Source organism: Seriola lalandi, unplaced genomic scaffold, assembly GCF_002814215.2.
Source record: "Seriola lalandi dorsalis isolate HSWRI2012SDOR001 ecotype SW California unplaced genomic scaffold, Sedor1 jcf7180002054974, whole genome shotgun sequence".
In the NCBI taxonomy this organism is placed as follows: Eukaryota; Metazoa; Chordata; class Actinopteri; order Carangiformes; family Carangidae; genus Seriola; species Seriola lalandi.
This window is the reverse complement of record NW_019525524.1, coordinates 450,562-473,648: the sequence shown is the minus strand read 5'-3', so window position 1 is coordinate 473,648 and position 23,087 is coordinate 450,562. Positions and strand designations below refer to the sequence as shown.

General features: G+C 41.5%; 3 protein-coding genes across 4 annotated transcripts in view; 1 reads left to right on the top strand and 2 right to left on the bottom strand.

Moving 5' to 3' along the window:
• Positions 1-2,705, bottom strand: part of spint2 (serine peptidase inhibitor, Kunitz type, 2) — a 16,847-nt gene extending 14,142 nt beyond the window's left edge. For both annotated transcript variants that reach the window (XM_023396269.2, XM_087171075.1), the window contains exon 1: positions 2,162-2,705. In XM_023396269.2, coding sequence (XP_023252037.1) covers positions 2,162-2,585 — 424 coding nt within the window. In that variant the 5' untranslated portion in view covers positions 2,586-2,705. The remainder of the gene's footprint in view (positions 1-2,161) is intronic.
• A 1,465-nt stretch (positions 2,706-4,170) lies between these two features.
• LOC111646688 (protein phosphatase 1 regulatory subunit 14A) lies at positions 4,171-15,148 on the top strand. Its single transcript, XM_023396244.2, has 4 exons — positions 4,171-4,891; positions 14,118-14,198; positions 14,277-14,309; positions 14,844-15,148. Exons 1-4 carry the CDS (start codon positions 4,685-4,687, stop codon positions 14,979-14,981), a joined length of 459 nt encoding a protein of 152 aa, XP_023252012.1. The 5' UTR covers positions 4,171-4,684; the 3' UTR covers positions 14,982-15,148.
• An 837-nt stretch (positions 15,149-15,985) lies between these two features.
• On the bottom strand, positions 15,986-20,153 carry LOC111646686 (transmembrane 4 L6 family member 1). Its single transcript, XM_023396242.2, has 5 exons — positions 19,977-20,153; positions 19,749-19,817; positions 18,576-18,730; positions 18,294-18,486; positions 15,986-17,760 (listed from the first exon to the last, which is right to left on the bottom strand). Exons 1-5 carry the CDS (start codon positions 20,151-20,153, stop codon positions 17,746-17,748), a joined length of 609 nt encoding a protein of 202 aa, XP_023252010.2. The 3' UTR covers positions 15,986-17,745.
• Positions 20,154-23,087: the final 2,934 nt, after the last annotated feature.

Here is a 23,087-nt window from a genome sequence, read left to right as displayed (position 1 = left end):
TTTAATTCATTTTAAAGTTTTTATTTAATATTAATATTTTTAATATTAATATTTTCTTAATTTATGATAGCCAATGAATTGATAAACAACCAAAATCCAACATATTTGGTGTCCAGCTCATGAGGTAGAGCTCAGACCCAACAATATGAAGCATGGTGGGATGAGATTGACCACAAGTTTTGCATGTAAAGCACTTCTTGCAATCCCGGCTCATGTGACCATCACAAAAACACAGCTCCCTCTGCCTCGTTAACTACATTATACGAACATGGGTTAATGATGAAAACTGACCATTATCCAGCTGATGGTTGTGGATGTGTTCTTAAATTCAATTTGAAATGGACAGGGCTCAGATATATTTAACTTATATTGTGTATAACAGGAAATACTACATCGCTTTTTGTTTTGAAATCAAAGTCATGAGAAATCGTATTGAATAATCGTGATCTCAATATTGATCATAATAATCGTCATTATGATTTTTGCCATAATCAGGCAGCCCTAGCACAACAGTGGTCAAAAACTGTTTGCCCTTCTGGGCCAAACACCTGACGACAACAGGTGCATTTCCTAACTATATACCTGAACCCCCTATATAATAGCACAGTGACGCCCAATGCACACAAAGCGAATAACAACTAAAGTCTGGTCATTCAAAACAACATATATGGTTCCTACAATCATCGATCTCTTTCAATAAATTCCTTCTTTGTTTTAAACTCCAGATTTTGTTGGGTTTTTTTTTTTTTGTTTGTTTTGTTTATTGTTTGACCAACTGTATTTTTCCTTCAGCTACATTTAATGTGTGTGTTTCTTTATTTTGAAGTTTGTATGTGTGAATAAACAAACTAAATTAAACTGAACACGTTATTACATTTTACTCTGGATGATTAAACAGTAAAATTAGTTTTGTTCAGTTAACTCATGTGGTGAGAGTGTTCAGGTGTTCTCAGCTGTTTTCCTCTCAAGTGTCATGTTCACAGGTAGAAACCAGTCTGACCAGTCTGACCTGAAGCACAACTAAAGCAAAGGTTGTATTTTTTCTGCAAATACCTGAGAAAGGTGCGTTTCCTTATACCTTTGTCATGACTCAGGATCTACCTGGACAAGTGGGTTCTAGGTGGGAAATGGTTTAGAACAGTGACATGTGACCAACTCTGACTTTCAGAGAACAGTCACCTGCACGGTCACAGCTCACACAGTACACTGTCTTTCATGTCAACAGTTGCTGATTATTAATCAGCAGCATCACTTCCCTCTGGCAGTGAAGCTCAGCACTTCCTGCAGGTGTTTCACATTAAAAGCTTTCAAAGCGATTGGTCTGACACAGCAGCTACAAGCCATTAAACTCAAACCAGGAAAAGGACAGACCATGTCCTTGGAGCTCCTGGAAGGCTGCTCTTAAAGACCTGTTCCTCATAAGGACCTGGTTCTCACTAGGACTCTAACGAGGATCTCCATGGAGGCAAATTAATTTTATGATTCATGTTCCGGTCATTTGTCTTTTGCATTTTGCTTTTATAGATGAAAACAACCAATGAGCTGAAAGATCAAATTCAGATTCTTGTTCTGTCAACTGAAAACCAATCATTAATGACACTGACATGTACAGTGGGGGCCAGCAGGGGCCCCGGGGCCCCTCAGGAGGTGAATCCAGACCTGACTTATATGAAACCTGAAAACCAGTCAGGCAGTGATGATGAAATAAAACATGTTCCTATTTCTCTTCAGCATTGTCTACATAATGAGATAATTCATCAGTTCATCTTTAATGAAAACATCATATCGTGTCACATGACTCCTCCAGACATGCTTCAGACAATATGTCAATATCAGAAGGAAAGCTACAAGAAGCCTTGGACAGAAGTTAACTACAATTACCCCCCACCCCCACCCCGACACACACACACCTCCTCCCACCTCCCCTCTTCAGTTTCTGTACCCTGCAGAGTCCAGTCTTAAGTCTCTGTCCTGATGCCCTCTGACATGAACCACGTGATTTAAATGATCACACAGGCTCTCACTACAAGAATGAAGTCTGATGAGAAATTGTGTGGCTTATCTCTGATGATCCGACTAGGCCAATAATCAATAATCATACCTGTTAACGCACAGACTGAATGATTCACACAACAGTTAATGAGTAGGGTCCGGGTCTTACTGTTGTTGGTCTCGTTGGTCCGTGGTTCCCAGGAGCCGTGGAGCGGGACAATGTGCGGCTTCTCCCCGCGGGCTTCCCTCTTCACCGTCCTGCGGTAAACCTTGAACTGGGAGCTGGGCTGGAGGACGCACACGTCCCGGCCCTGGCTCTCACAGCTCACCAGCAGGCACTGTGGCCCGCCGTCCTGCGGGTAACCCACCAGGGCCAGGTCACAGTTCGGTTCGTTGCAGCACGCCGCACGGCAGCTCTCCGGGTCCTTCACCTCCGCCAGCCGGCCAAGTTGGAGCACTTTGACGCCGAGAGACGCCAGGTCCAGACCCTGATTCGGATCAATGCTCTGGTCCCAGTCACAGTCTAGAGCAACGCCAGACCAGACCAGGAAATAGAGCGCCAGTACACTGAGTCGGAACCTGTATTTGTCCATCTTCCTCTAATATGGATCTGAAACTGTATGTAGATATAGTTCCAGTTCGGACGCTGGGTTTCCTGCTTTCAACTTTATGTTGCGTCAAACACTTTCTGCTCCGCGGGAATGATGAACCACTTCCGTATTTGGTGGCTTTTTGTTGTCGCAGGTAAAATTACCTGAGCGACAGGTGCAGCCACACCCACCCGCTCACGTCACAACACACACACACACACACTCTCTCTCTCTCTTTCTCTCTCTTCTCTCTCTCTCTCTCTCTCTCTCTCTCCAGTGTAAAAAAAAATCATCAGTCACCAAGAATGTTTCCAAATGCATGTTATATATCTGTCACGTGTCTGTAGTCGCAGCCATGAAGTCTGCGTCAGGGATTCTTCCAGGGTCACCTCGGCTTCCCTCTTGGCCCTGGCTCTCTGGAAAACAACTTTTCTCACTTTCTGAAAGAAGTTTCTCAGTTCAGGTGATTTTTATTTTGTGACTTTGGCTCAGAGGAGACAGATGAGTCAGCTGAGATGACCAGCCGCACATCAGTGATAATCCTTCATGCTCACGTACGGCTGATCAGACATGATGACATCACTGTTACATCATCATTGCTCTGCTCGGGCTCAGACGCAGTCACATGCTGACCTCATCTGCCAGGTGACCAAACAGAGATAATAACAAGTGTTGTCATCAGATGTTGAACATAACTTCCGCTCAGGAGGTCATGTTTTCACCTCTGTCTGTCTGTCTGTCTGTCTGTCTGTCTGTCTGTCAGCAGGATTTTGTAAACAGTCCTGAACGGAAATTTGCACTGCACGTGGTGGAGAGAAGGATTATGGCTCAGAGAATAACTCAGTCAGATATGAATCATTTATTGTTAATCTAGATTTTTTTCTGGAGTCTGGTGGGTGTTGTCTGGTCTTGGTGGAGGTCTGCGCTCTAAATGAATGTGGATTGTGCTCTCTGGGAGGTTCTCTAGTGATGTCTCTGTTTCCTTTGCAGCTTTAGCAAGGACACACCCACAGCTCACCTGTTTACCACCAGGTGCCGCAGCCGCTTCACTCTCTGTCAGCTCTTACATGTGTTCTAGACACAGGAGCGCTAGGACCCTGCAGTCCTCTCATGCTGCATTCATGTCTACTTGTAAACTTGTACATCAGATAAAAAACGTTTGTTGCTGCTTAAAAAACATTTTTGGTTTTAACTGTATTTATTTCACAGTGTAACGAAGTGGGGATTCACATGGCTGCTCATGTAAAATAATCAGTGTGTTTTTTCACTGTTTCATCCTCCTTTCACTTCACAATCGGAGGAACAGAAAACCAGTTGTTATCTCAGTCATTGTCTTACAGTGTCCATCGCTTTCATCTGTTATTATCAGTTATTAGTGATTATTATTTTTAAGAGTCAGAATCATCCACAAAACAACAAACAACAGTATCTGATTTGAGATTTGTGATGTGCAGTTTTCTCTAACAGACATGGTGACGTCATACAGGAAAAAAGCCGAGGCCAAGTTGAAACACCTCAGATCTAAAATATAAATGTTTGCAAAAAATGTTTTATTGCAGAACAGGAATGAATTAACAGTGTGATGCCTCTGAGGTGACTGGAGGTCACACAGGACTTGCTACTGTTTAAATCAAAGACGGTGCACACGGTCCATCTGTCCCAGTCTCTGTCTGGATATAATAAATCCCGACAGCACGTGAACGCAGCAGCAATAGCCCTGCTCCGTTTCTGTCGGTTTCAGTCTGCACGCGCCACAGCGACGGTCGTCTGGTTTCCAGACAAGCCTGTTTTTCTACTAGTTTTTTCTCTGCGTCTGTGGATTCTTTATTGTTCTAATCTAAAACAAATTTTACGCGATTTTTAAAGGAATAAAATGGGATTTTACTATCATTATTATTGTTATAATAAGTAATAATAATTATAATAATTATATTTATTGTTTTTATTATAATTGTTAGTCTTTCTCTCTGACTGACTTGCTTTTTTTTGTCTTTCATTAAAAACAGATTTTTTTCTTAAATCAGTCTCTTGAATATTTTTTTTTATTTTTGGATTTTTTCGGGGTCTCTTTGTTGGTCTCTGTCCGGGTCTGTTAGGCCCAGATGGCGGCTCACCGGGTGGGTCGTAGGGTGAATAGGGTGTGTAGTAATCAGTCACCAGGTCATGCCAGCGGCGGGCGGGACCCGGGGCAGAGTCTGCAGCGGCGGCAGGCCCGGGTCACCGTCAAATACAACCGCAAGGAGCTGCAGAGGAGGCTGGATGTGGAGAAGTGGATCGACTGTGGACTGGACGAGCTCTACAGTGGGAGGGTGAGTAGCACAGTTGGCTATAACTGCAAAATACTATGCCACCAGTAGTTTGTGGTACTGAATTACTGCAGTACTGCAGCATATTATACAAGAATAATACTATATAATACTAATAATATTACAACATTACTCCTAACACTAGAGTAAGTACTACTGAAAGTACCCCGCTGCTGCTTCTGGTACTGATGTTCTGATTGAAGGATACTGTAACTTTATACTTCTACTGGTGCTTGTAACTGACCTAGGATCAGAGTTTTCATGAGTAATGTGACTCATTATAATTTAACACAATTAAATCAACATGTTAGCTGAGCAGAGGTCAGACTGCAGGGCTGCAGGACATGGATGGATTATGAGAACATGTGCAGCAGGGTACAGACAGGTAAAAGTCCCCCCACCCTTTCAACTGTAGGATCCCAGACTAGGAGAGACACAAAACACCTGCATGGAGTGTAGTTTTTTTCTCTTTGAACATATAGCAATATTAATATACATTGGAACATTAAACATTGACAGGCTGTAGAGCGCCATGTCTTTAACCAAGATTAGCATCCTGCAGTATACTGAGTGTTAACTGAATGTTAGCATGATGCAGTAACCTGAATGTTAGCTGAATGTTAGCATCCTGCAGTATACTGGGTGCTAACTGAATGTTAGCATGATGCAGTAACCTGAATGTTAGCTGAATGTTAGCATCCTGCAGTAAACAGTTTTACTAGCGTAGGGTGACTGTATTGTCAAACTCTGGTTAAGTGCTACACTTTCATGCACACACCATTTCATCAGGATGGAAGACAATTGTTTCAGAGCTAAGCACACCTAATGAACACACCTTTTTACACCATGGATGCCATGAACACAGCATTTTCATTGCAGGGAAGGAGTCAGCCTCATGGAGCTCTTCAACATGACAGCTAAATGTTAGCAAATCATGATGTAATAATGAGTGGGACAGAAGTAAGTGCTGAAAACACATGTAATATTATGATTATAATTTTAATTATGGTGAAAATCAGGACAATTTGGTTGAAAACTGAACGTTAGCTGAATGTTACCATCCTGCAATTAACTGAATATTAGCTACAAGTTAGCATCCTGCAGTAAACTGAATGTAAGCTAAAGGTTAGCATGCTGCAGTAAACTGAATGTTAAGTAAAGGTTAGCATGCTGCAGTAAACTGAATGTTAACTAAAGGTTAGCATGCTGCAGTAAATTGAATGTTAGCGGAATTTTAGCTGAATGTTAGCGTGCTGCTATAAACTGAATGTTAGCTAAAGGTTAGCATCCTGTAGTCAACTGAATGATAGCTAAAGTTTAGCATCCTGTAGTCAACTTATTGTTAGCTGAATTTTAGCCGAATGTTAGCATCATCCAGTAAACTGAATGTTAACCTAACGTAACTTGCTGCTGTAAACTAAATGTTAGCTAAAGGTTAGCATCCTTCAGTAAACTACATGGTTAGTTAAAGGCTAGCTAGCTGCAGTGATTCACTCTGAGTTGATCTGAGGTGAGATCATTGTGGTGTGAAAACATTTAAAAACATTAACATCACAGAAACAGAAGTATAGCGCATGAAGATTTTAAGTTCTTGTTACTTAAACTAAACCAGGGTTTAACAAGACTTATTTTTTAGAGTCATCTTCTAAAAATGTCACTTAAGACTTCACAAACTGTCATAAAATAAAATAGTCCATAACAGCTGTATATTTTCCCTCTGGGAGTAGGCAGATAGATACTTTGGTTTTTAGAAACCCTTTTAATACCAACATCAACAAACAGAAATAATATGTTGCCAGGCACCATGACATTAATATCACAAACATTCTGAATTAGGGCAGACAGATTATTATTAGATTATTTCAGATGAATGCTGAAAAACGGTGCAAGGGAAAAATGAAATTAGAAAGAGAGAGTCTCAGCTGGGCCTTCACAGCTCTGTTGTTGTTTATCAGAGAAAAATGACCATACTAGGTCTGACATGTACGGTTACTGGGAAGTTTGCTGGTCAGAAGTGATTCCTCCCAGTATTTGTTTGTTGGACTGTGACACAGAGGAGATTATTTTGAGGATCAGTGGAAACAGCCAGAGATATTCAACTGGGGATTTAAAGGTAAAGCAGAGGAAGAGTTAAAAGTCATAACAAGAGCTGACAGCATGAACACTGCTGCGGGGGAAAGAGTGTGTGTCTCTGTGTTACTCTGTGTGTGTGTGTTTATGTTTGTGTGTAACTAGTGCAGCTCAGCCATGCAGATGCACGTGCGTGTGCACGTATTATCTAAACTCCCACCGAGAAGAACCAAGAGAAGCAACTGTTTATCTAAATGTGGACACATTACAGTCAAGTGTGATTCATTGATGTTGTTTTAATTGCTATGTTTATGTGTAGGTGATTTTCCATCAGGTCGTTACTATGATAATGATTGGGTGAAACAGTTAATATGATTATATCGGGCCCATGCTATCTTAGCAATAATTCTGATGTATCTCATCCTGAACATGGACAGTTTTGTTACACAACAGCATTTGCACTGCTGTGTGTTTCAAGGACAAAACATGAGACGCTATATTGATAAAAAGAAGGTTGGAAAAGATCCTGTGGCGTAGCGCTCTTTCTGCCTATGAGACTATCTGCATTGTGATCCAGCAGAGGGCAATCTAAAACTTCACTGTCAGCCTGACCTATGAGGTTGACATCATTAAACTACACAGATAGTAACGTTACCTTGGGTTTTTTTTAACTGGAGGACACTATCAAAGCCGTCCTGAGCAGACAATCACAACACCAAACCATCTGAGAAGTAGAGTGTGGAAGTACAATTTTACACCATGGATGTTAAAATAAGGATGTTTGTGGACTTTGGACAAAGCAGCTGTCTTACACAGCAACAACAAATGTGTGGACTCACCCCAGGTGAAGCACCATGATGATGAGCAGAGTTTGACTGCGACTATACACACTCTTAAGAATATTGAATAGAATATACAGAATATTTTCAGCTCTTTATCTTCCCGTCAAAACAAACTGAAGTTTACATTTAAACATTTAAGCGGGTTTGGGTTGTTTCAGTGGGAATTTTTTAAAGTGTCTAAAACACGCTTTTTCTGCTGGTCCTGGTGCACAGCAGCTCATCGCTCTGCTAGTGTTTCCTGCTACCTCTCCTAAATGGCAATGCTGATCTAATATACTTCAGGTAATACACTGCATGCATGACTACCTCACACAACCCCATGTCATATAACCCCAACTATCCCTTTAAAAAGCAGAGTATCTGGTGATAACCAACTGTGTGTGTACTAGTCAGTTATAACTGACCGTGTGTGTATATGTCCTTGTAGTTGGTGCTGTTTTCTTTTCAGTGAAGGTAAACACAGTGATGTCCATGTGTAGTGGACCTGCACTCTGTCAAGGCTCTTCTCAGAGGCTGCAGATTAACAACATGTTAGTCATGCTGCCTTCAGAGGCTACAGGGATTGACTGAACTGAAGAAGGAGCTTTTCATACAGTATAAAACAGCTATGGAAGAAGATACTGTAAGAATCACCCATGTAGTACATGCCCAGGTCTCAGTTTACTGATATTTCTCAAGTGGAAAAAACCAAGATCTGGTCAGCTGTTTAACAAGGTTAAATGTTGAATAATGATCAAATAAATTACCAGCAGAGGGATCTTGCGGGAAGCCTTTTCTGTAGCAGCTGTCAGAACCACTGTCTCATCAGCAGTGAGCTGTTACAAACTTTCCACTGTCCAATCCCTAAAGTGTTAGTCTAGGAGCTTAGGCGCTTCTTTGAGCCTCTGTAGGTTTGAATGAGAAATATAGTAGATATCATCTGTAAATAAATTATATTAAATCTGTTTATAAGCTGTCCCAACATCAGAAAACATAAAGTGAATAACAGGGGCCCCAGACTTGAGCCCTGCAGGACCTCACAAGTCAGTGGAGAGGAATCAGTTACAAAGTCTCTGATACCCTTTTCCATCAAAATTAGCAGTTATAAGCAGGTTTTTTTTAAAAACTCGGGTTAACCAGCTAATACACGCCACTTGACCTCTTTTCCACTGCCAGTTGAGTTTGCTTTTCTCTTCTGTTCAGACTGAGGACACACAACTGCAAGGAGTGATGTCATCACATGCACTTACAGAGCACACACACAGAGGTAGTGTGAGCTTCTAGCCGCCATTTAAACTGGTAAAATAGATCTTTTACATCTCGTCCCTGGGTTATTGCTCATGTAAGAGTGTTGGAGCCTCCATATGAGATGCTTCAATCATTCAGTCTTCCATCCCCGGAGCTGGAGCTGATAAATACCTGCTTTTTGACCAGTGGAAAAGGGGGTTGATAGAGACAGTGAAACTTCTGTCAGCGAGATAAGATGTTAACCAGTCTAATGATAAACTTGATACACCCACACAGTCAAGTAGCCTCTTAATGTAATGGTTTACTGTGTCAAACAGAACAATCAACTGCACCAGTGGAAATTTGAATATCAGAAATCAGCAGTGAGCTGTTTGAACATGTCTGATAAAGATGGAGGAGCAGGATTTAAGTTAGGTCTCTTTAAAATGGGCTGGATAGTCACAGTAATGAGTCACATGATCAGACTGTTTACATGAGCTCCACCTCTTACACACACACACACACACACACACACACACACAGTGACAATGCGTAAGAGATGGATCAGGTTACACACACTCTCCATCACATTGTTTCATTATCACCATCTCCCTTTAAAATAGAAAAAAAACCTGGTTGGTTGTGTTACTGTAGTTTTTATCAAACTCACACAGGAGGAAATAGTGCGTTCATCAAGGACTAGTTTCAGTGGCAAATTGATCCAAATGTGTTGAACCAATGAACAGAGCATCCTGTTTCCTGTCATTTAGAGAACATGGTCTGTTCTCATTAAAACATCCTCTCTGAGGAGTTCCAGTGTTCATTACTGTAAGTCGTCATCAGGAGGAACATTTACTGTGGGAGCAGCTCTCAGATCTGTTCACATTATTAATCACATGCATCATCACTCACATTTTTTATCTTACATCTGCAGGGATGTGTCATTTTACTATCTTTGTGTAATTTAAATATATAATTAATATATATGATATTTACAACAATCACATGTGTGTTATGTGTATTAGGATGAAATTACAGGAAATTTAAATGAAAACAAAATGACTGGAACAGGAAATAAATTCAGCTGCTGGAAGAAACTGAAAATATATAAAACCGAGGCTTTAATGTCAGATAGTCAAAGATACATGAGAAGTGATTAAATAGCAGCTTTATTCCTGTTTTTTAAAACCACTGAAATAAACAGAAAAATGTTGGAACATTATATCTAATGTTTAGATCAAATGCAAATAACAGGCAAATAGACATATAGTTTCAGTGTTATTGATCAGAACTAGTCATGTTGTCTTGGTGCTCAGAGGTAACAATCATTTTACTGAAGCAACACATTCATGAACAGCAGCAGAGTCACAGTCTGGAGGAGATGGTCCAGGTTGCTGGAGGACTCGAGTTCAGGGCTGAGAGTCCTGTCTGTGGGTCAGACAACAATAGCTCCCTGGTTCAGGTCAGTTGAAGATGGTGGTTTAGGTTCAATGTAAATATCATAAAGTGAACTGTTTCTGTATTAAACCAGACCAGGATCTTTAACCTTAACCAGGTTCTGTGAGGGTCTGAACAGTACCATCACTACAGGTTGTTCTATCAGATATTCAGGTGGAAAACAAACAAATATTAACGTGTCTGTGACAAACACATGAATTAACAACACTTCCTTACGATGATACAGAACAACACTGCAACAGTAAGGGAGGTGATGTTTGTGTAGGGTGTAGTACAGTGTAGAGTGGTTACTGCTGTAACTCTGATCCTCAGCTCCCCTTATCAGAAAACATTTCATCCCTCCTCCCTGCATCCATCCATTCATCCATTCATTTATTCATCCATCTGACTCGTGAAGTGTTTTAAAACCCACTTGATTTATTAACCTGAAGCTCCAAGGAGGGTGGAGTTATTGACATGTCAGAGACACTGCATTAGAGGAAGGTTGATGATGAAGGGGGAGGGACTGGTTTGTCTTTGTGTTTAGGTTCAAACATACAGACACACACACAAACACACACACACACACACAACACACCACACACACCAGCCACGCCCTCCCTGAAACACATACACAGTCATTATACCTGATTAATATCAGGAGACAAATATTATTATTACTTTCCTTCTCCTCCCCCATAGAACAATCTAATGTACGTCAATGCAGTGTGTGTGTGTGTGTGTGTGTCTGGTCAAGGCGTGGTTGATGTGTGTGCTTGGTGATAAATAAATAATCAGATCTACCTCTTTGGTTCATTTCCTGTCACAGGCCCCATCTGGACACATGCACACTTACACACACACACACACACACACACTGTATTGTTTCCATGTCCCTGTATTGTCCCCATGTCCCTGTATTGTCCCCATGTCCCTGTATTGTTCCTATGTCGCCGTATTATTCCCATGTCCCTGTATTGTTTCCATGTCCCTGTATTTTTCCATGTCCCTGTATTGTCCCCTTGTCCCTGTATTGTTCCCATGTCCCCTTATTTCTTCCATGTTCTTGTGTTGTTCCCATGTCCCTGTATTGTCTCCATCTCCCTTTGTTGTCCCCATGTCCCCATATTGTTCCCATGTCCCTGTACTTTTCTGTAGCCAATGCCATCTGAGACTGAGCGAGGGCGGGGTACGCCCTGGACAGGGCACCAGTCCATCACAGGGCTAACATATAGAAACAAACAACCATTGACTATGCAGCCGACAGGGGGTGCTGCTGTGACAGGCCGTTACACTCATTTCCAGCTCCAGGGCAAAACTAATGGCAGGAAAGTGCATTAGTGTCACGTGTTCATGTTTTTTGACATAATTTTCATACTTTTCATCCAGCGTCCTCCTTGTTGGAGATTTTAACATACGTGTGTTGTCCTGATAAACCGTTGGTAAAGGACTTTTCAAAGTCGATCGCAGATGGTAGAAAAACAAGCTACAGGTTTCATTCCAAATCCTAGAAGATTGTTTGCAACATTACCAGAACACTGTTAAAGAGGCAAAAAGAGAATACTTGTCACATATTATTGTGTCTAATCGCCACAATTCCCGTGTGTTATTTAAAACTATTGACTCTGTCCTAAATGCCCCTCAGTCTGTCTGTGTGGAAGCGTCCCCTGAGCTGTGCAATAATTTCCTGCAATTTTTCATTGACAAAGTTGCTACCACAAGGACTCTCATCCCAACTCCTGCCTCTGACCCCTCTTGTCCTGTCAAGCTGTGTTTGATAGGTTTGATCCTGTGACTTTGTCACTTTTAGAAGATGTGGTTGGCCACACTAAGCCATCAGGTTCCCCTTGTGATGCTGTCCCTCCTCACTTCTTTAAGGAGATTTTCCCTAGCATAGGAAAATCAGTTCTTGCCATTATTAACAGCAGTTTATCTTCTGGTGTTGTCCCTGCAAGTTTCAAACATGCAGTAGTGCAACCCCTTCTTAAAAAACCCGGCCTCGATCAAATATATTAGGTAATTTCAGGCCCATCTCCAAGCTGCCATTTATCTCGAAAATCTTAGAGAAAATTTTTCATACACAGCTCAAATCATATCTGGATGAACATGATATTCTGGAGGTCTTTCAGTCAGGTTTTAAAACCCTGCACACCACTGAGTCTGCTCTAATAAGGGTTTTTAATGACATTCTCCTGGCAAATGATTCTGGGGATTATGTGATTCTTGTCCTGCTGGACTCGACTGCAGCATTTGATACAGTGGACAACAATATTTTAGTAACTAGGCTGCAGCACCTTGTTGGAATTTCTGGTAGTGCTCTGGAATGGTTTAGGTCCTATCTGGCAGACAGAACCATGTGCGTAAGCCTTGCTGGTTGTGAGTCCGGCCCCGCTCCTCTGTATTTTGGGGTTCCACAAGGCTCAATCCGAGGGCCGTTGCTGTTCTCCCTATACCTGCTTCCTCTGGGTTCTATTCTCAGAAAGCACGGAATCGCCTTGCATTGTTATGCTGATGACAGCCAAATATATGTGCCACTGAAAAAGAAAGATGCCTTCTCTCTGATTCCACTTCTAGCATGTCTTGATGACATTAAAGCCTGGATGGCTTTAAACCTTTTGAATTTTAATGAGAAAAAAACAGAAGTGATGGTGCTTGAGCCCAATAGTTCATGTGATCCCCCTCCTGTTGATTTGGGCCCTCTGGCATCGTATGTGAAGCCAACAGTTTCTAACTTGGGTTTTAAAATGGACAGTAACTTTAAACTAGACCAACAGATTAGCGCTGTTGTTAAAGTCCAGCTTTTTCCACCTTAGGCAGCTGGCAAAAGTGAAGCCAATTCTTGCACGAGAGCACTTTGAGACAGTAATCCATGCCTTCATCACATCACGGCTGGATTACTGTAACACACTTTGTTATGTCAATTCTCCCTTGCACGTCTCCAGTTTTTCCACGTCTTTTAACTGGAACACGTAAGAGTGAGCACATCACCCCCATTCCGGCCTCCCTCCACTGGTTGCCTTTTAGAGTTCATTTTAAGATTCTTTTATTTGTTTTTAAATCCCTAAATGGTCTGGCCCCACCCTACCTCTCTGAGCTGCTTCACCCCTACGCTCCTGCCCGGTGCCTCAGGTCAGCTGATCAGCTGCTCCTGGAGGTACCGAGGTCTAAGCGGAGGCTCAGAGGAGACAGAGCTTTTTCTGTTGCTGCTCCCACTTTGTGGAACCACTTACCTCTCCACATTAGACAAGCTCCCTCACTGTCCATTTTTAAAACCCATCTAAAAACCTACTTTTATTCCTTGGCTTTTGATCCAGCATGAGACGGCATTTGTTTTATTGCTTTTATTGTTTTTTATTTGCTATTATATCATTGTTTTTATGTTTTTATGTTATTATGTTATTATGTACAGCACTTTGTATCAGCTTTGGCTGTATTTAAAGTGCTCTATAAATAAAGTTGAGTTGAGTTGAGTTGAGTGTTTTATCCTGATTCTCAGATTCCAACACATGTGACACGTGATGCACTTTCCTGCCATTAGTTTTGCCCTAGAGCTGGAAATGAGGGTAACGGCCTATCATGGCAGCACCCCCTGCAGGCTGCATGGTGTATTACAATCCCTGCAGCTGGTCCTGGAGACTTAACAGCAGCAGTAACTGATATTGTCTGATGTTTAGGAGGAGGAGATGCCAGAGGAGGTGAACATTGATGAACTGCTGGACCTGAAGACAGATGAGGAGAAGACACACAGACTGCAGGTAACTCTATTATTAATGAAAGGTGAATATGTATGTCGTCCTCTCTGTGTCTCATGTGTTTGCTCTCTATGTTCACAGAACATCCTTCACTCCTGTAACAACAGCACAGAGGTGAGAAACCCAGAGCAACTGCTTCCACTTCTCAACTACAGCTCTCATTTAACTTCACTGATGCAGCACGTTCTGTTGAATCTGCTTTTCGCTCTGACAACCACTCACAGTTCTGTAGTCAGGGTTAAATGAGGGGACGTCACCTTGTGTCACAGCTGCATCCAGCCTGAGCATGAAATGCATTTTAGAGGAAACATGAGACTCATGACTCAGTCCCACACACACCATCCTGCTGCTGCAAATACTCAAGACAGTTACAAGAAGTGAATTAATCAACCTCTGAAAATAGTCCTAACCCTAACCCATCCCACTAGCTGTTTTAGGAAATTACTCAGCCTTTCTAAAACATTAAATAGATATTGGTGAGGTGTTTATAAAGATTTCTATCTTCAGTAGGATGCAGGAGGTTTGGAACTGAGAGCCACAGACTCGGACTGTTGCTTTGAGTCTCAATTTTCAGAAAGCTGCTGGTGTTTAAGTGTGTGAGTGTTGATAATAACCAGACTCAAAAGCATGTATGTCTCCACCTGGCAGGTGTTCATCAGTGAGCTGGTGTTCAAACTTCAGGGTTTACAAAAGCAGGAGGATCTGCACAATGATGGCATCGACCTCCCTCAGCTCCACATCTACCCCAGCCACTCTGGATCAGGTGACAGGGAGGTGCTGCACTGAGACAGCTGCTTCTCTTTCTCCTGGTTCCTGGTTGTCCTGGTTCTCTCTCTCCTGGTTCTCTCTCTCCTGTCCCCTGAGGTTCTCCTGTTTTGTACATTTGTAGCTATCATTTACACATCCTGTATTGTTTGTACATCATATGGAATAAATCGCAGTATTTGAAATGACTTCTGTTCTTGAAGGATCGCTCTGATTTATTTTCTCTTCTTATTCCATAAATCATCATTAAGGAGCCCCAGGAAACCAGTGGTCTAAACTCACCCAGCTGCTGTGCTGGACCTGCTGGTCCTGCCCCTCTGAGGGGGTAACTTATCTTAGGGCTGCAGCTCACTCTCAGCTGAGGGTGTAACCACATTGTTTCTGGTTTAACAGCTGGACATGTGTGTTTGCAGTGTTTATTCTGAAAGAGGTCACAGCATGAGGATAGTTACATCAATGCTGATCGGAGGTGGAGCTTCAAACAATCATGTGTCATGTGACCTAGGAGCCAATGACGATTGTACCCTATCGCTCTGATAAGAGAAGCCAGATGTTAACAGATGTTAGCAGGATTTTGTCCAGTATAAAAGATAGATAGATAGATAGATAGATAGATAGATAGATACTTTTTTTTTATCCCCTAGGGGAAATTCATGCATCCTTGAGCTCATTGTTGATAATAATAAATAAACAATAATAATTAAATTAGTCTACTTCCTCTAAGGATCCCCTGAACCTCTCTGTTCTGCAGCATAGTGAGAGACGAGACGCGCACCAGAGAGACATTGGCTGTGCTTAGACCTCCGAAAGTCCATGACCATCTCCTTGATCTTGAGGTGTTCAGAAGGAGGCAGTTCTTGTTGCTCCATTCACTGAAGGCCATCGTCAGATCCTTGTACTCCTCTTCCTGCCCGTTCCTGATACACGCCACAATAGCTGTGTCATGCAAGTCTTTCTGGATGTGGCAGGACTCAGAGTTGTATTTAAAGTCGACTGTATACAGGGTGAACAGGAACAGAGCCAGATCAGTCCCCCATGGAGCCCTAATGCTGCTCATCACTGTCTCATCAAGAGTCAAGAGGCCCCAGAGGTGAGAAGTGTGTGTTTCAAACCTCACATACTATCCACATTAAGTTTATTGTGGATGTATGTGAAAAACATTGTCATTATACAAGTACACCTCAGAGCTGCAGGGTCAGGGTCTCATATTCAAAAGGAACAAATTCACTCAAACCTAAAATAAGAAGCAAGGACCAGGCGAGTCTCCAAAACATCCTTCAGTAAAGAACTGAGATCACACTGAAACTTTAGTTTTTTATTATACGCATATCCATGTATATATATATATATCTATTTTAAAACATTGTGCATGAATAAATATGAATAAATAAACAGTACAGAGGAATGACTGAATGTGAGGTTTTCTGTTTATACTGTTGATATATTGATTACACTGAACCAGGCAACAATATCTGAGCTCATCAGATATCTGATGAATCTGTGAATAATAGGTTGAGCCTTATCAATAACTCTGACTGAACAGTTTTTCATTATAATTACTTCTTTTCCTAACACTCACATTGTACTTATGCTGCTTACTAAATCATTGATTAATTAATTAATTAATTCTGAAAATAGTACCTATTAGTTACTGGATAAATTAAGAAATGAATGTTCAGAGCTAGAGTGGAGGACATCATCGGTAGAGTGGGAGAAGCTCTAGAACTCCTCTGAAAAAATTCTGTTTAACTCGTCCTCACGGCCACATATTTCAGTCTTCACACATCATGGCTTCCTCAATAGTAGACACATTTGTCCTGTTTCATAGAATGTGTCTACCTAAGCACAGAGACTTCCAGAATTTGAACATGTGCCTCAAAACGATGGGAGTACCCTCCACCTCTCCCATTAACTGCAATACAAATTCAGGAGCTGATTTCCCCAAAATGCAGAAGTGACATTTTTCTGTAACTTGCTCCTATGTCCACATTTTTGGCTCGAACCAGCTCATTAATAGACTCTTTGATCTCTGTGATGTTCACAAACACAACCACACACACACACACACACACACACACACACACACACACACACACAAAGGTCTCAGCAGGTGCTACTAACACAGTACCCGAGCAGATATGGACAAAGCTGATTCTTATTGGCTAATTACACACCCAGGCTAAATCACAGAAACACCTCTGTATAATGTATTATATACTACAGCCTCCACAGTGATCTTATGAATCAACAACTGTCTAAAACTATTTTCATTATAAATTGAACAACCTAACTGGTTGAGTTTGTTGCTGTTCTCACCTGGGAGCTGTATGGGGATATAGTGGTACAGCTTTATTGCAGATCAACTTCTGTTGGGTCATGTACATGTGTGTATAGATGTCTTGCTTTGGTTCTGGGGACAAATTTGGTTGTGAAACCATCAGTGTGAGGTTATTGTGGCCAGTCGTGACAGGCTCAAAAGGCTTAGTGAGGGACACCTGCAGTGACTGAGGTCAGTGTCAGGATGAGTCTCTACGACATGAATGAAACTGAAAGTAACGTCCTTTGTACAGATTGAAACGTGAGGAGTGAAGTACACACACCAAGCATCAGGCACATTCAAAATTTCTCCAGGAATTTTTAAAGTTATTGTTTAAAGTGCATCAGTGCTTTTTAAACTGAAACGTTTCAGCTTTAATAATTAGACCCTCAGAGGAACCCGCCAAAAAAAAGATTTTATGAAGTTTCTGTCACAGCTGATTCAGGATCCATCCTCGGTGTGTTAAACTTAGACTGGACTGACCTGTAACACACACACACACACACACACACACACACACACACGAGATAAGATATATTCAGTGGATATCAACATCTCGATACATAGCAACATAAACATCTGTAACATTTGACAGAACATCTGGGTACACAGACAAACACTGACAAAATTAAATAAGAATAACAAGATATCTTTACACTAACATAAATATGTGACCTTTGTTCTGACATATGAACAAATTAAGGTTTTGTCTCCATAACATAATGAAAACAAGGGCACACTGAGGACCCTCACTGTCCTAGACCTAACTCTAATATGGACCCTAATCTAGACCTTAATCTGAACTCTAATCTGGACCCCAATCTGAACCCTAGACCTAACTCTAATCTTGACCCCAATCTGAACCCTAGACCTAACTCTAATATGGACCCTAATCTAGACCTTAATCTGAACTCTAATCTGAACCATAAAACCTCATCTTGACCCTCATAGAGACCTTTGAAGGACAGAACACAATAACTATTCATACAGAGACAAATGTGTATTAGCTCACAGACCTTGTTGTGGCAGAATCCTTGACCAACGATCAGTCCCAGCAGTGAGTTGAGGATGTTGGCTGCACAGAGGAAAGTCTGCAGAGCACTGGTGCCTCCCATCACACTGAACAGAACTACATTCCATTCAACTACAGCTCGTGGCTGCAGACATACTCCAGACCACAGAGTCCTGTTGTACAGATACCCTGAGTGACTGAAAGACCAACAGAGACCAGGGACAGAGATTCAGCAGGGACTCAAAACAGCTGGATGATTAATAATCTGTGTGTTTGTGTGTCTCACCTGTCAGCCAAGGGTTTCAGTGGGACCCCCCAGGTTGTACCAGTGGTGGTGTTGTAGAGACAAAGGGGGCCCTGAACAAGACCAGTGGCACTGACCAAACAACAGCTACCAGCAGCCAGCAGACACACACAGGAGTACGCCACATGTGACAACATCTGTATACACAGAAATCCGCTGTAACACCTGACACATCTCGATGCACAGAAAACAGCTGTGACACCTGACACAACATCTCGATGCACAGAAAACATCTGTAACACCTTAGAAACAGGTGTAAAACCTGAGACAACATCTGGATACGTAGAAAATAAATCACACCTGAAACAACATCTGGATACACAGAAAAACATCTGTAACACCTAACACCACAACAGCTGTAACACCTGACAACATCTGTCACAAATGCTGTGACAAATGACACACCATATAGATACACATGAAACATCTGTATCACCTGACAAACAACTGTAACACCTTATTTACCTGTAACACCTGACTCAATATCTGGATTCAGAGAGAAACATCTGTAACACCTGGCAAACCATCTGGATACAGACAGACATATGTTACACCTGACACAACATCTGGATACAGTGAGAAAGAGCTTTAACCCTAATCTCTGCCAACAAAGAGAGAGACATCTGTGACAACCAATGTAGCAGAGTCAATGATTTCACTTTCCATTACTTTACTATTCAATTTTTGTTAACATTTTTATGATGTATTATTATTATTAATTCATTTTAATGACTAATTTCCTATGGGCCTGGTTTGTTGTGTATAACATGAGCCCCACTGCTGGGCACCTGCAGACTGGAGCAGGATTCCCCACATGTTGCGTAATTTGTTGAGCTCATTATGTTATTGATGACTTTGCTATATTGATTGTAGTTTAATATGCTTTTATTTTTTTAGTTTAATATTAACTCTCTTGTTATCAGAATAAATGGCTGGTTGGCGTCTTAAACAATGATGATTGTGCCTGATTCATCATACAATGCAAGAGAGAGTACACAACTGCAACACTGACACAACATCTGTACCATTTGTAACATAATTCACCAGCTGCTGCGGTTTAATAAACCAATCACATTTTCCACCTTTATGATCCGAGGTGAAACAACAATCCGAATAAAGCAACTGTAACGAAAGTAGGGCGCACGCTCAACTCACCTGACTCCTGAAAGCACAGCAGCCTCTGGTTCTACTGCTCTGAACAAACACTCGAGCTCCCAGTAAAACCTGAAACCAGACATGAGGTCAGTAGTGACAGCAGCAGTTCAGCTTGAATCTGACTCAACCTCAGAAGAACACAACATGTACATGTGACAACACACAAATACAGTGTGAAGGATATATGAGGAACATAAGTCACATCACATGACACAGACATGTATGTACCAGGAAGCCTGACCCCCACAGGCCTGTGGCCCAGGTGGCCTCTCTAGTCACGTGACCCTCCAACAGGAAGTGGATGTTAAGTTCAGGAATCAGCAGAAGGATGTTAGACACCATGCAAACTATTGCCATGGGAACCAGAGACATGCCGACACACAGCAGACATCTCGACACACACATCTGTCAGACATCGAAGAGTTAAACAGGTTAACTAGGAAACGGAGTCTCATCTTCATAAATGCTTGTAAAATCATTGGTATTGATAGAATATTTCCGTATAGATGATTCTGTGATTCTGTTACTTAAGAGCCAGAAACCGACCAATTAGCTTATAAAGTGTTTAAGTTTCACAAGTGATCAAACAGACACAGCGTTAACAACACAGAGCTATAACATTAATACTGTTGGAGTTCCTATGGGCTCTGTTGTTGGTCCTTTATATTTCTAATATACATGTTAGTTTGAAACATCCTGATTTATTTTTCCATTAACCATCCCAGCTGTTCACACAGACTGTCCTTCCTAAAACACGACTTCCCATACTTTGTTTGTGTAGTGTTTACCTGTGTGTATTTTCTAATCTGACGTCTCTATGTTTATGGGTTAGTTCAGTTTAGATGAACAGAATAATTTGGTTAAAGCTGCATTCATTAAACTTTCTGGCTGCTTTGTGCCAAACACAATTTGGAATTAATCCCTGTATGAATGTTCATAATGTTATGAATTAAAATCTCATTAATCAGCAGCTGAAAATAACATAAAGTAGAATCTTTGAACCTTAACTAGCTCCTGAGGGAAATATCTGGCTCTTTAGGTGCTAAATGCTAAATATTAATGCTAAATATTTTGTCTTGTCTTGAGTGTCTCTGTGAGTGAATCACTGTCACATGCTGGTCTGGAGAATGAGCTATAATAAAAACAGTTCACTCACCATGAAGAGCTGCTGCTGAACACGCTGATGATCCAGTTCAGACTCAGTCTGAGGAACACATGTTTTTAAACTTCTCAACAGAGGCACAGACACGCCCACACCCATATATGGAAACAAGAACCACCCTGAGGTAACAAACAAACCTAATCAAAACTCAGCAAATACACACATACTCTGCAGGTAGGTCAGGTGTGTGGGTTTCTGCAGCACTGGTCGGGCCTCAGGGTCCAGGTGTTCCCTCACGAACCACATCTGTATAAAAATCAGTACAGTAAGAAACAGATGAGGTAAAAGATAAAGGCAGTGCATCAGCTGCTCAAACTCATTCAGGCTTATTCCGAAGAAATGGTTTTTCAGCAGAAAAGAAGAACAGGCAACAACAAATAAAATAATAAACTGTCTCCCAGTGAGTAAACTAAGTCTCTGTGGAGAAGCTTCAGTGAGACCAGACCTGTGTGTACTCTCACAGCTCAGTTTGTTGTTGAAGTTTGGTTCAGGATTTATCTGGATCCATTCTCCTCCTGAGTGGATCCTCTGACCGTGGTGAAAAGTCACCATTTTAAATCCTTGTCCAGGTTTTTATGGGCATGAATCCTTGTTCAGAGTTTGAACTGGTACAATGCTCCAGTACGAGAGCCAGAATGACTCAGATCAGCAACAGGTAAGGAGGTCATAGGTCAATGGCTGTGTCCAAAATCAGTCACTACTATATAATGAGTTTGTAGTGCTGTCTGAATGCATAATGAGAATTCTTATATCCTGTATAGTATCCCACAATGCACCATGAAAAGTAATCTAGCATGAATAGCACAATTTAGAATTTGCTCTCATTGATAAGGGGGCACCAGTCATCAGGGAGGAGAACATTGAATTACTTCATTGATTAATGTGATAAATCTCATATCAGAAGTCGTGACTTCTGGATTCAATGGATCTCCAGTCTCTACGTCAAAAGAACACAACAGGACAACAGCTGGGTGTAAATAAAGGAGTTTATTAACTAAACTACTATCTACAGAGTAAATGCAAAGTGTAATAATCATGAAGATGAAAATGAAACGAGTCATGTGATGAGTTGTCAATGGTGGGAGAGAATATGTTATGGCTATACACTATGGCTATACAGCTAATGATGCTACATCTACGAATTAGGTTTGATGATTAAATATTGCTATGTTTCGACATCAACCCAGTCATGAGCAGAGTGTTGAGACCGGCCTACTGTGAGTTGCGCTGTAGCTGAGGACCTTGGTTTAAACCCAAGCAGCTGACGTTTTCTGCTTACCTGACGACGCAGCTCTGAGTGGGACCTCTTGGAGGCAATGTCATCATTCCCAGGATAGCAAGCTCTGCCGATGTACAGTTGTGGTCAAAAGTTTGCATACACTTATAAAGAATATGTCATGGCTCTCTTGAGTTTCCCGTTATTTCTACAAGTCTGATTTTTCTCTGATAGAGTGACTGGAACAGATACTTCTTTGTCACAAAAAACATTCATGAAGTTTGGTTCTTTTATGACTTTATTATGGGTTAACAGAAAAAATGATCAAATCTGCTGGGTCAAAAATATACATACAGCAGTGCTAATATTTGGTTACATGTCCCTTGGCCATTTTCACTTCAATTAGGCGCTTTTGGTAGCCATCCACAAGCTTCTGGCAAGCTTCTCGTTGAATCTTTGACCACTCCTCTTGACAGAATTGGTGCAGTTCAGTTAAATTTGATGGCCTTCTGACATGGACTTGTTTCTTCAGCATTGTCCACATGTTCTCAATGGGATTTAAGTCAGGACTTTGGGAAGGCCATTCTAAAACCCTAATTCTAGCCTGATTTAGCTATTCCATTACTACTTTTGATGTGTGTTTGGGGTCATTGTCCTGTTGGAACACCCAACTGCACCCAAGACCCAACCTTCGGGCTGATGATTTTAGGTTATCTTGAAGAATTTTAAGGTAATCCTCCAGGCATGGTGTTCTTGGGGTTAAAGGCCTCACCTTTTCTCCTCCAAACGTATTGCTGGGCAATGTGGCCAAACAGCTCGATTTTTGTTTCGTCTGACCACAGAACTTCCCTCCAGAAGGTCTTATCTTTGTCCATGTGATCAGCAGCGAACTTCAGTCGAGCCTTAAGGTGCCGCTTTTGGAGCAAGGGCTTCCTTCTTGCACGGCAGCCTCTCAGTCCAT

What these genes read in the sequence shown, in the direction of transcription:
- LOC111646688 (XM_023396244.2), top strand. Translation starts at nt 4,685, where the DNA reads ATGGCGGCTCACCGGGTGGGTCGTAGGGTGAATAGGGTGTGTAGTAAT. An exon ending in ACGAGCTCTACAGTGGGAGG is followed by an intron (nt 4,892 to 14,117) that starts GTGAGTAGCACA and finishes TCTGATGTTTAG; the next exon opens with GAGGAGGAGATGCCAGAGGA. An exon ending in AGAAGACACACAGACTGCAG is followed by an intron (nt 14,199 to 14,276) that starts GTAACTCTATTA and finishes CTATGTTCACAG; the next exon opens with AACATCCTTCACTCCTGTAA.
- LOC111646686 (XM_023396242.2), bottom strand. Translation starts at nt 20,153, where the DNA reads ATGTGTGTGTCGAGATGTCTGCTGTGTGTCGGCATGTCTCTGGTTCCC. An exon ending in TGTGGGGGTCAGGCTTCCTG is followed by an intron (nt 19,818 to 19,976) that starts GTACATACATGT and finishes GTCTGGTTTCAG; the next exon opens with GTTTTACTGGGAGCTCGAGT. An exon ending in GCTGTGCTTTCAGGAGTCAG is followed by an intron (nt 18,731 to 19,748) that starts GTGAGTTGAGCG and finishes CTGTGTATACAG; the next exon opens with ATGTTGTCACATGTGGCGTA.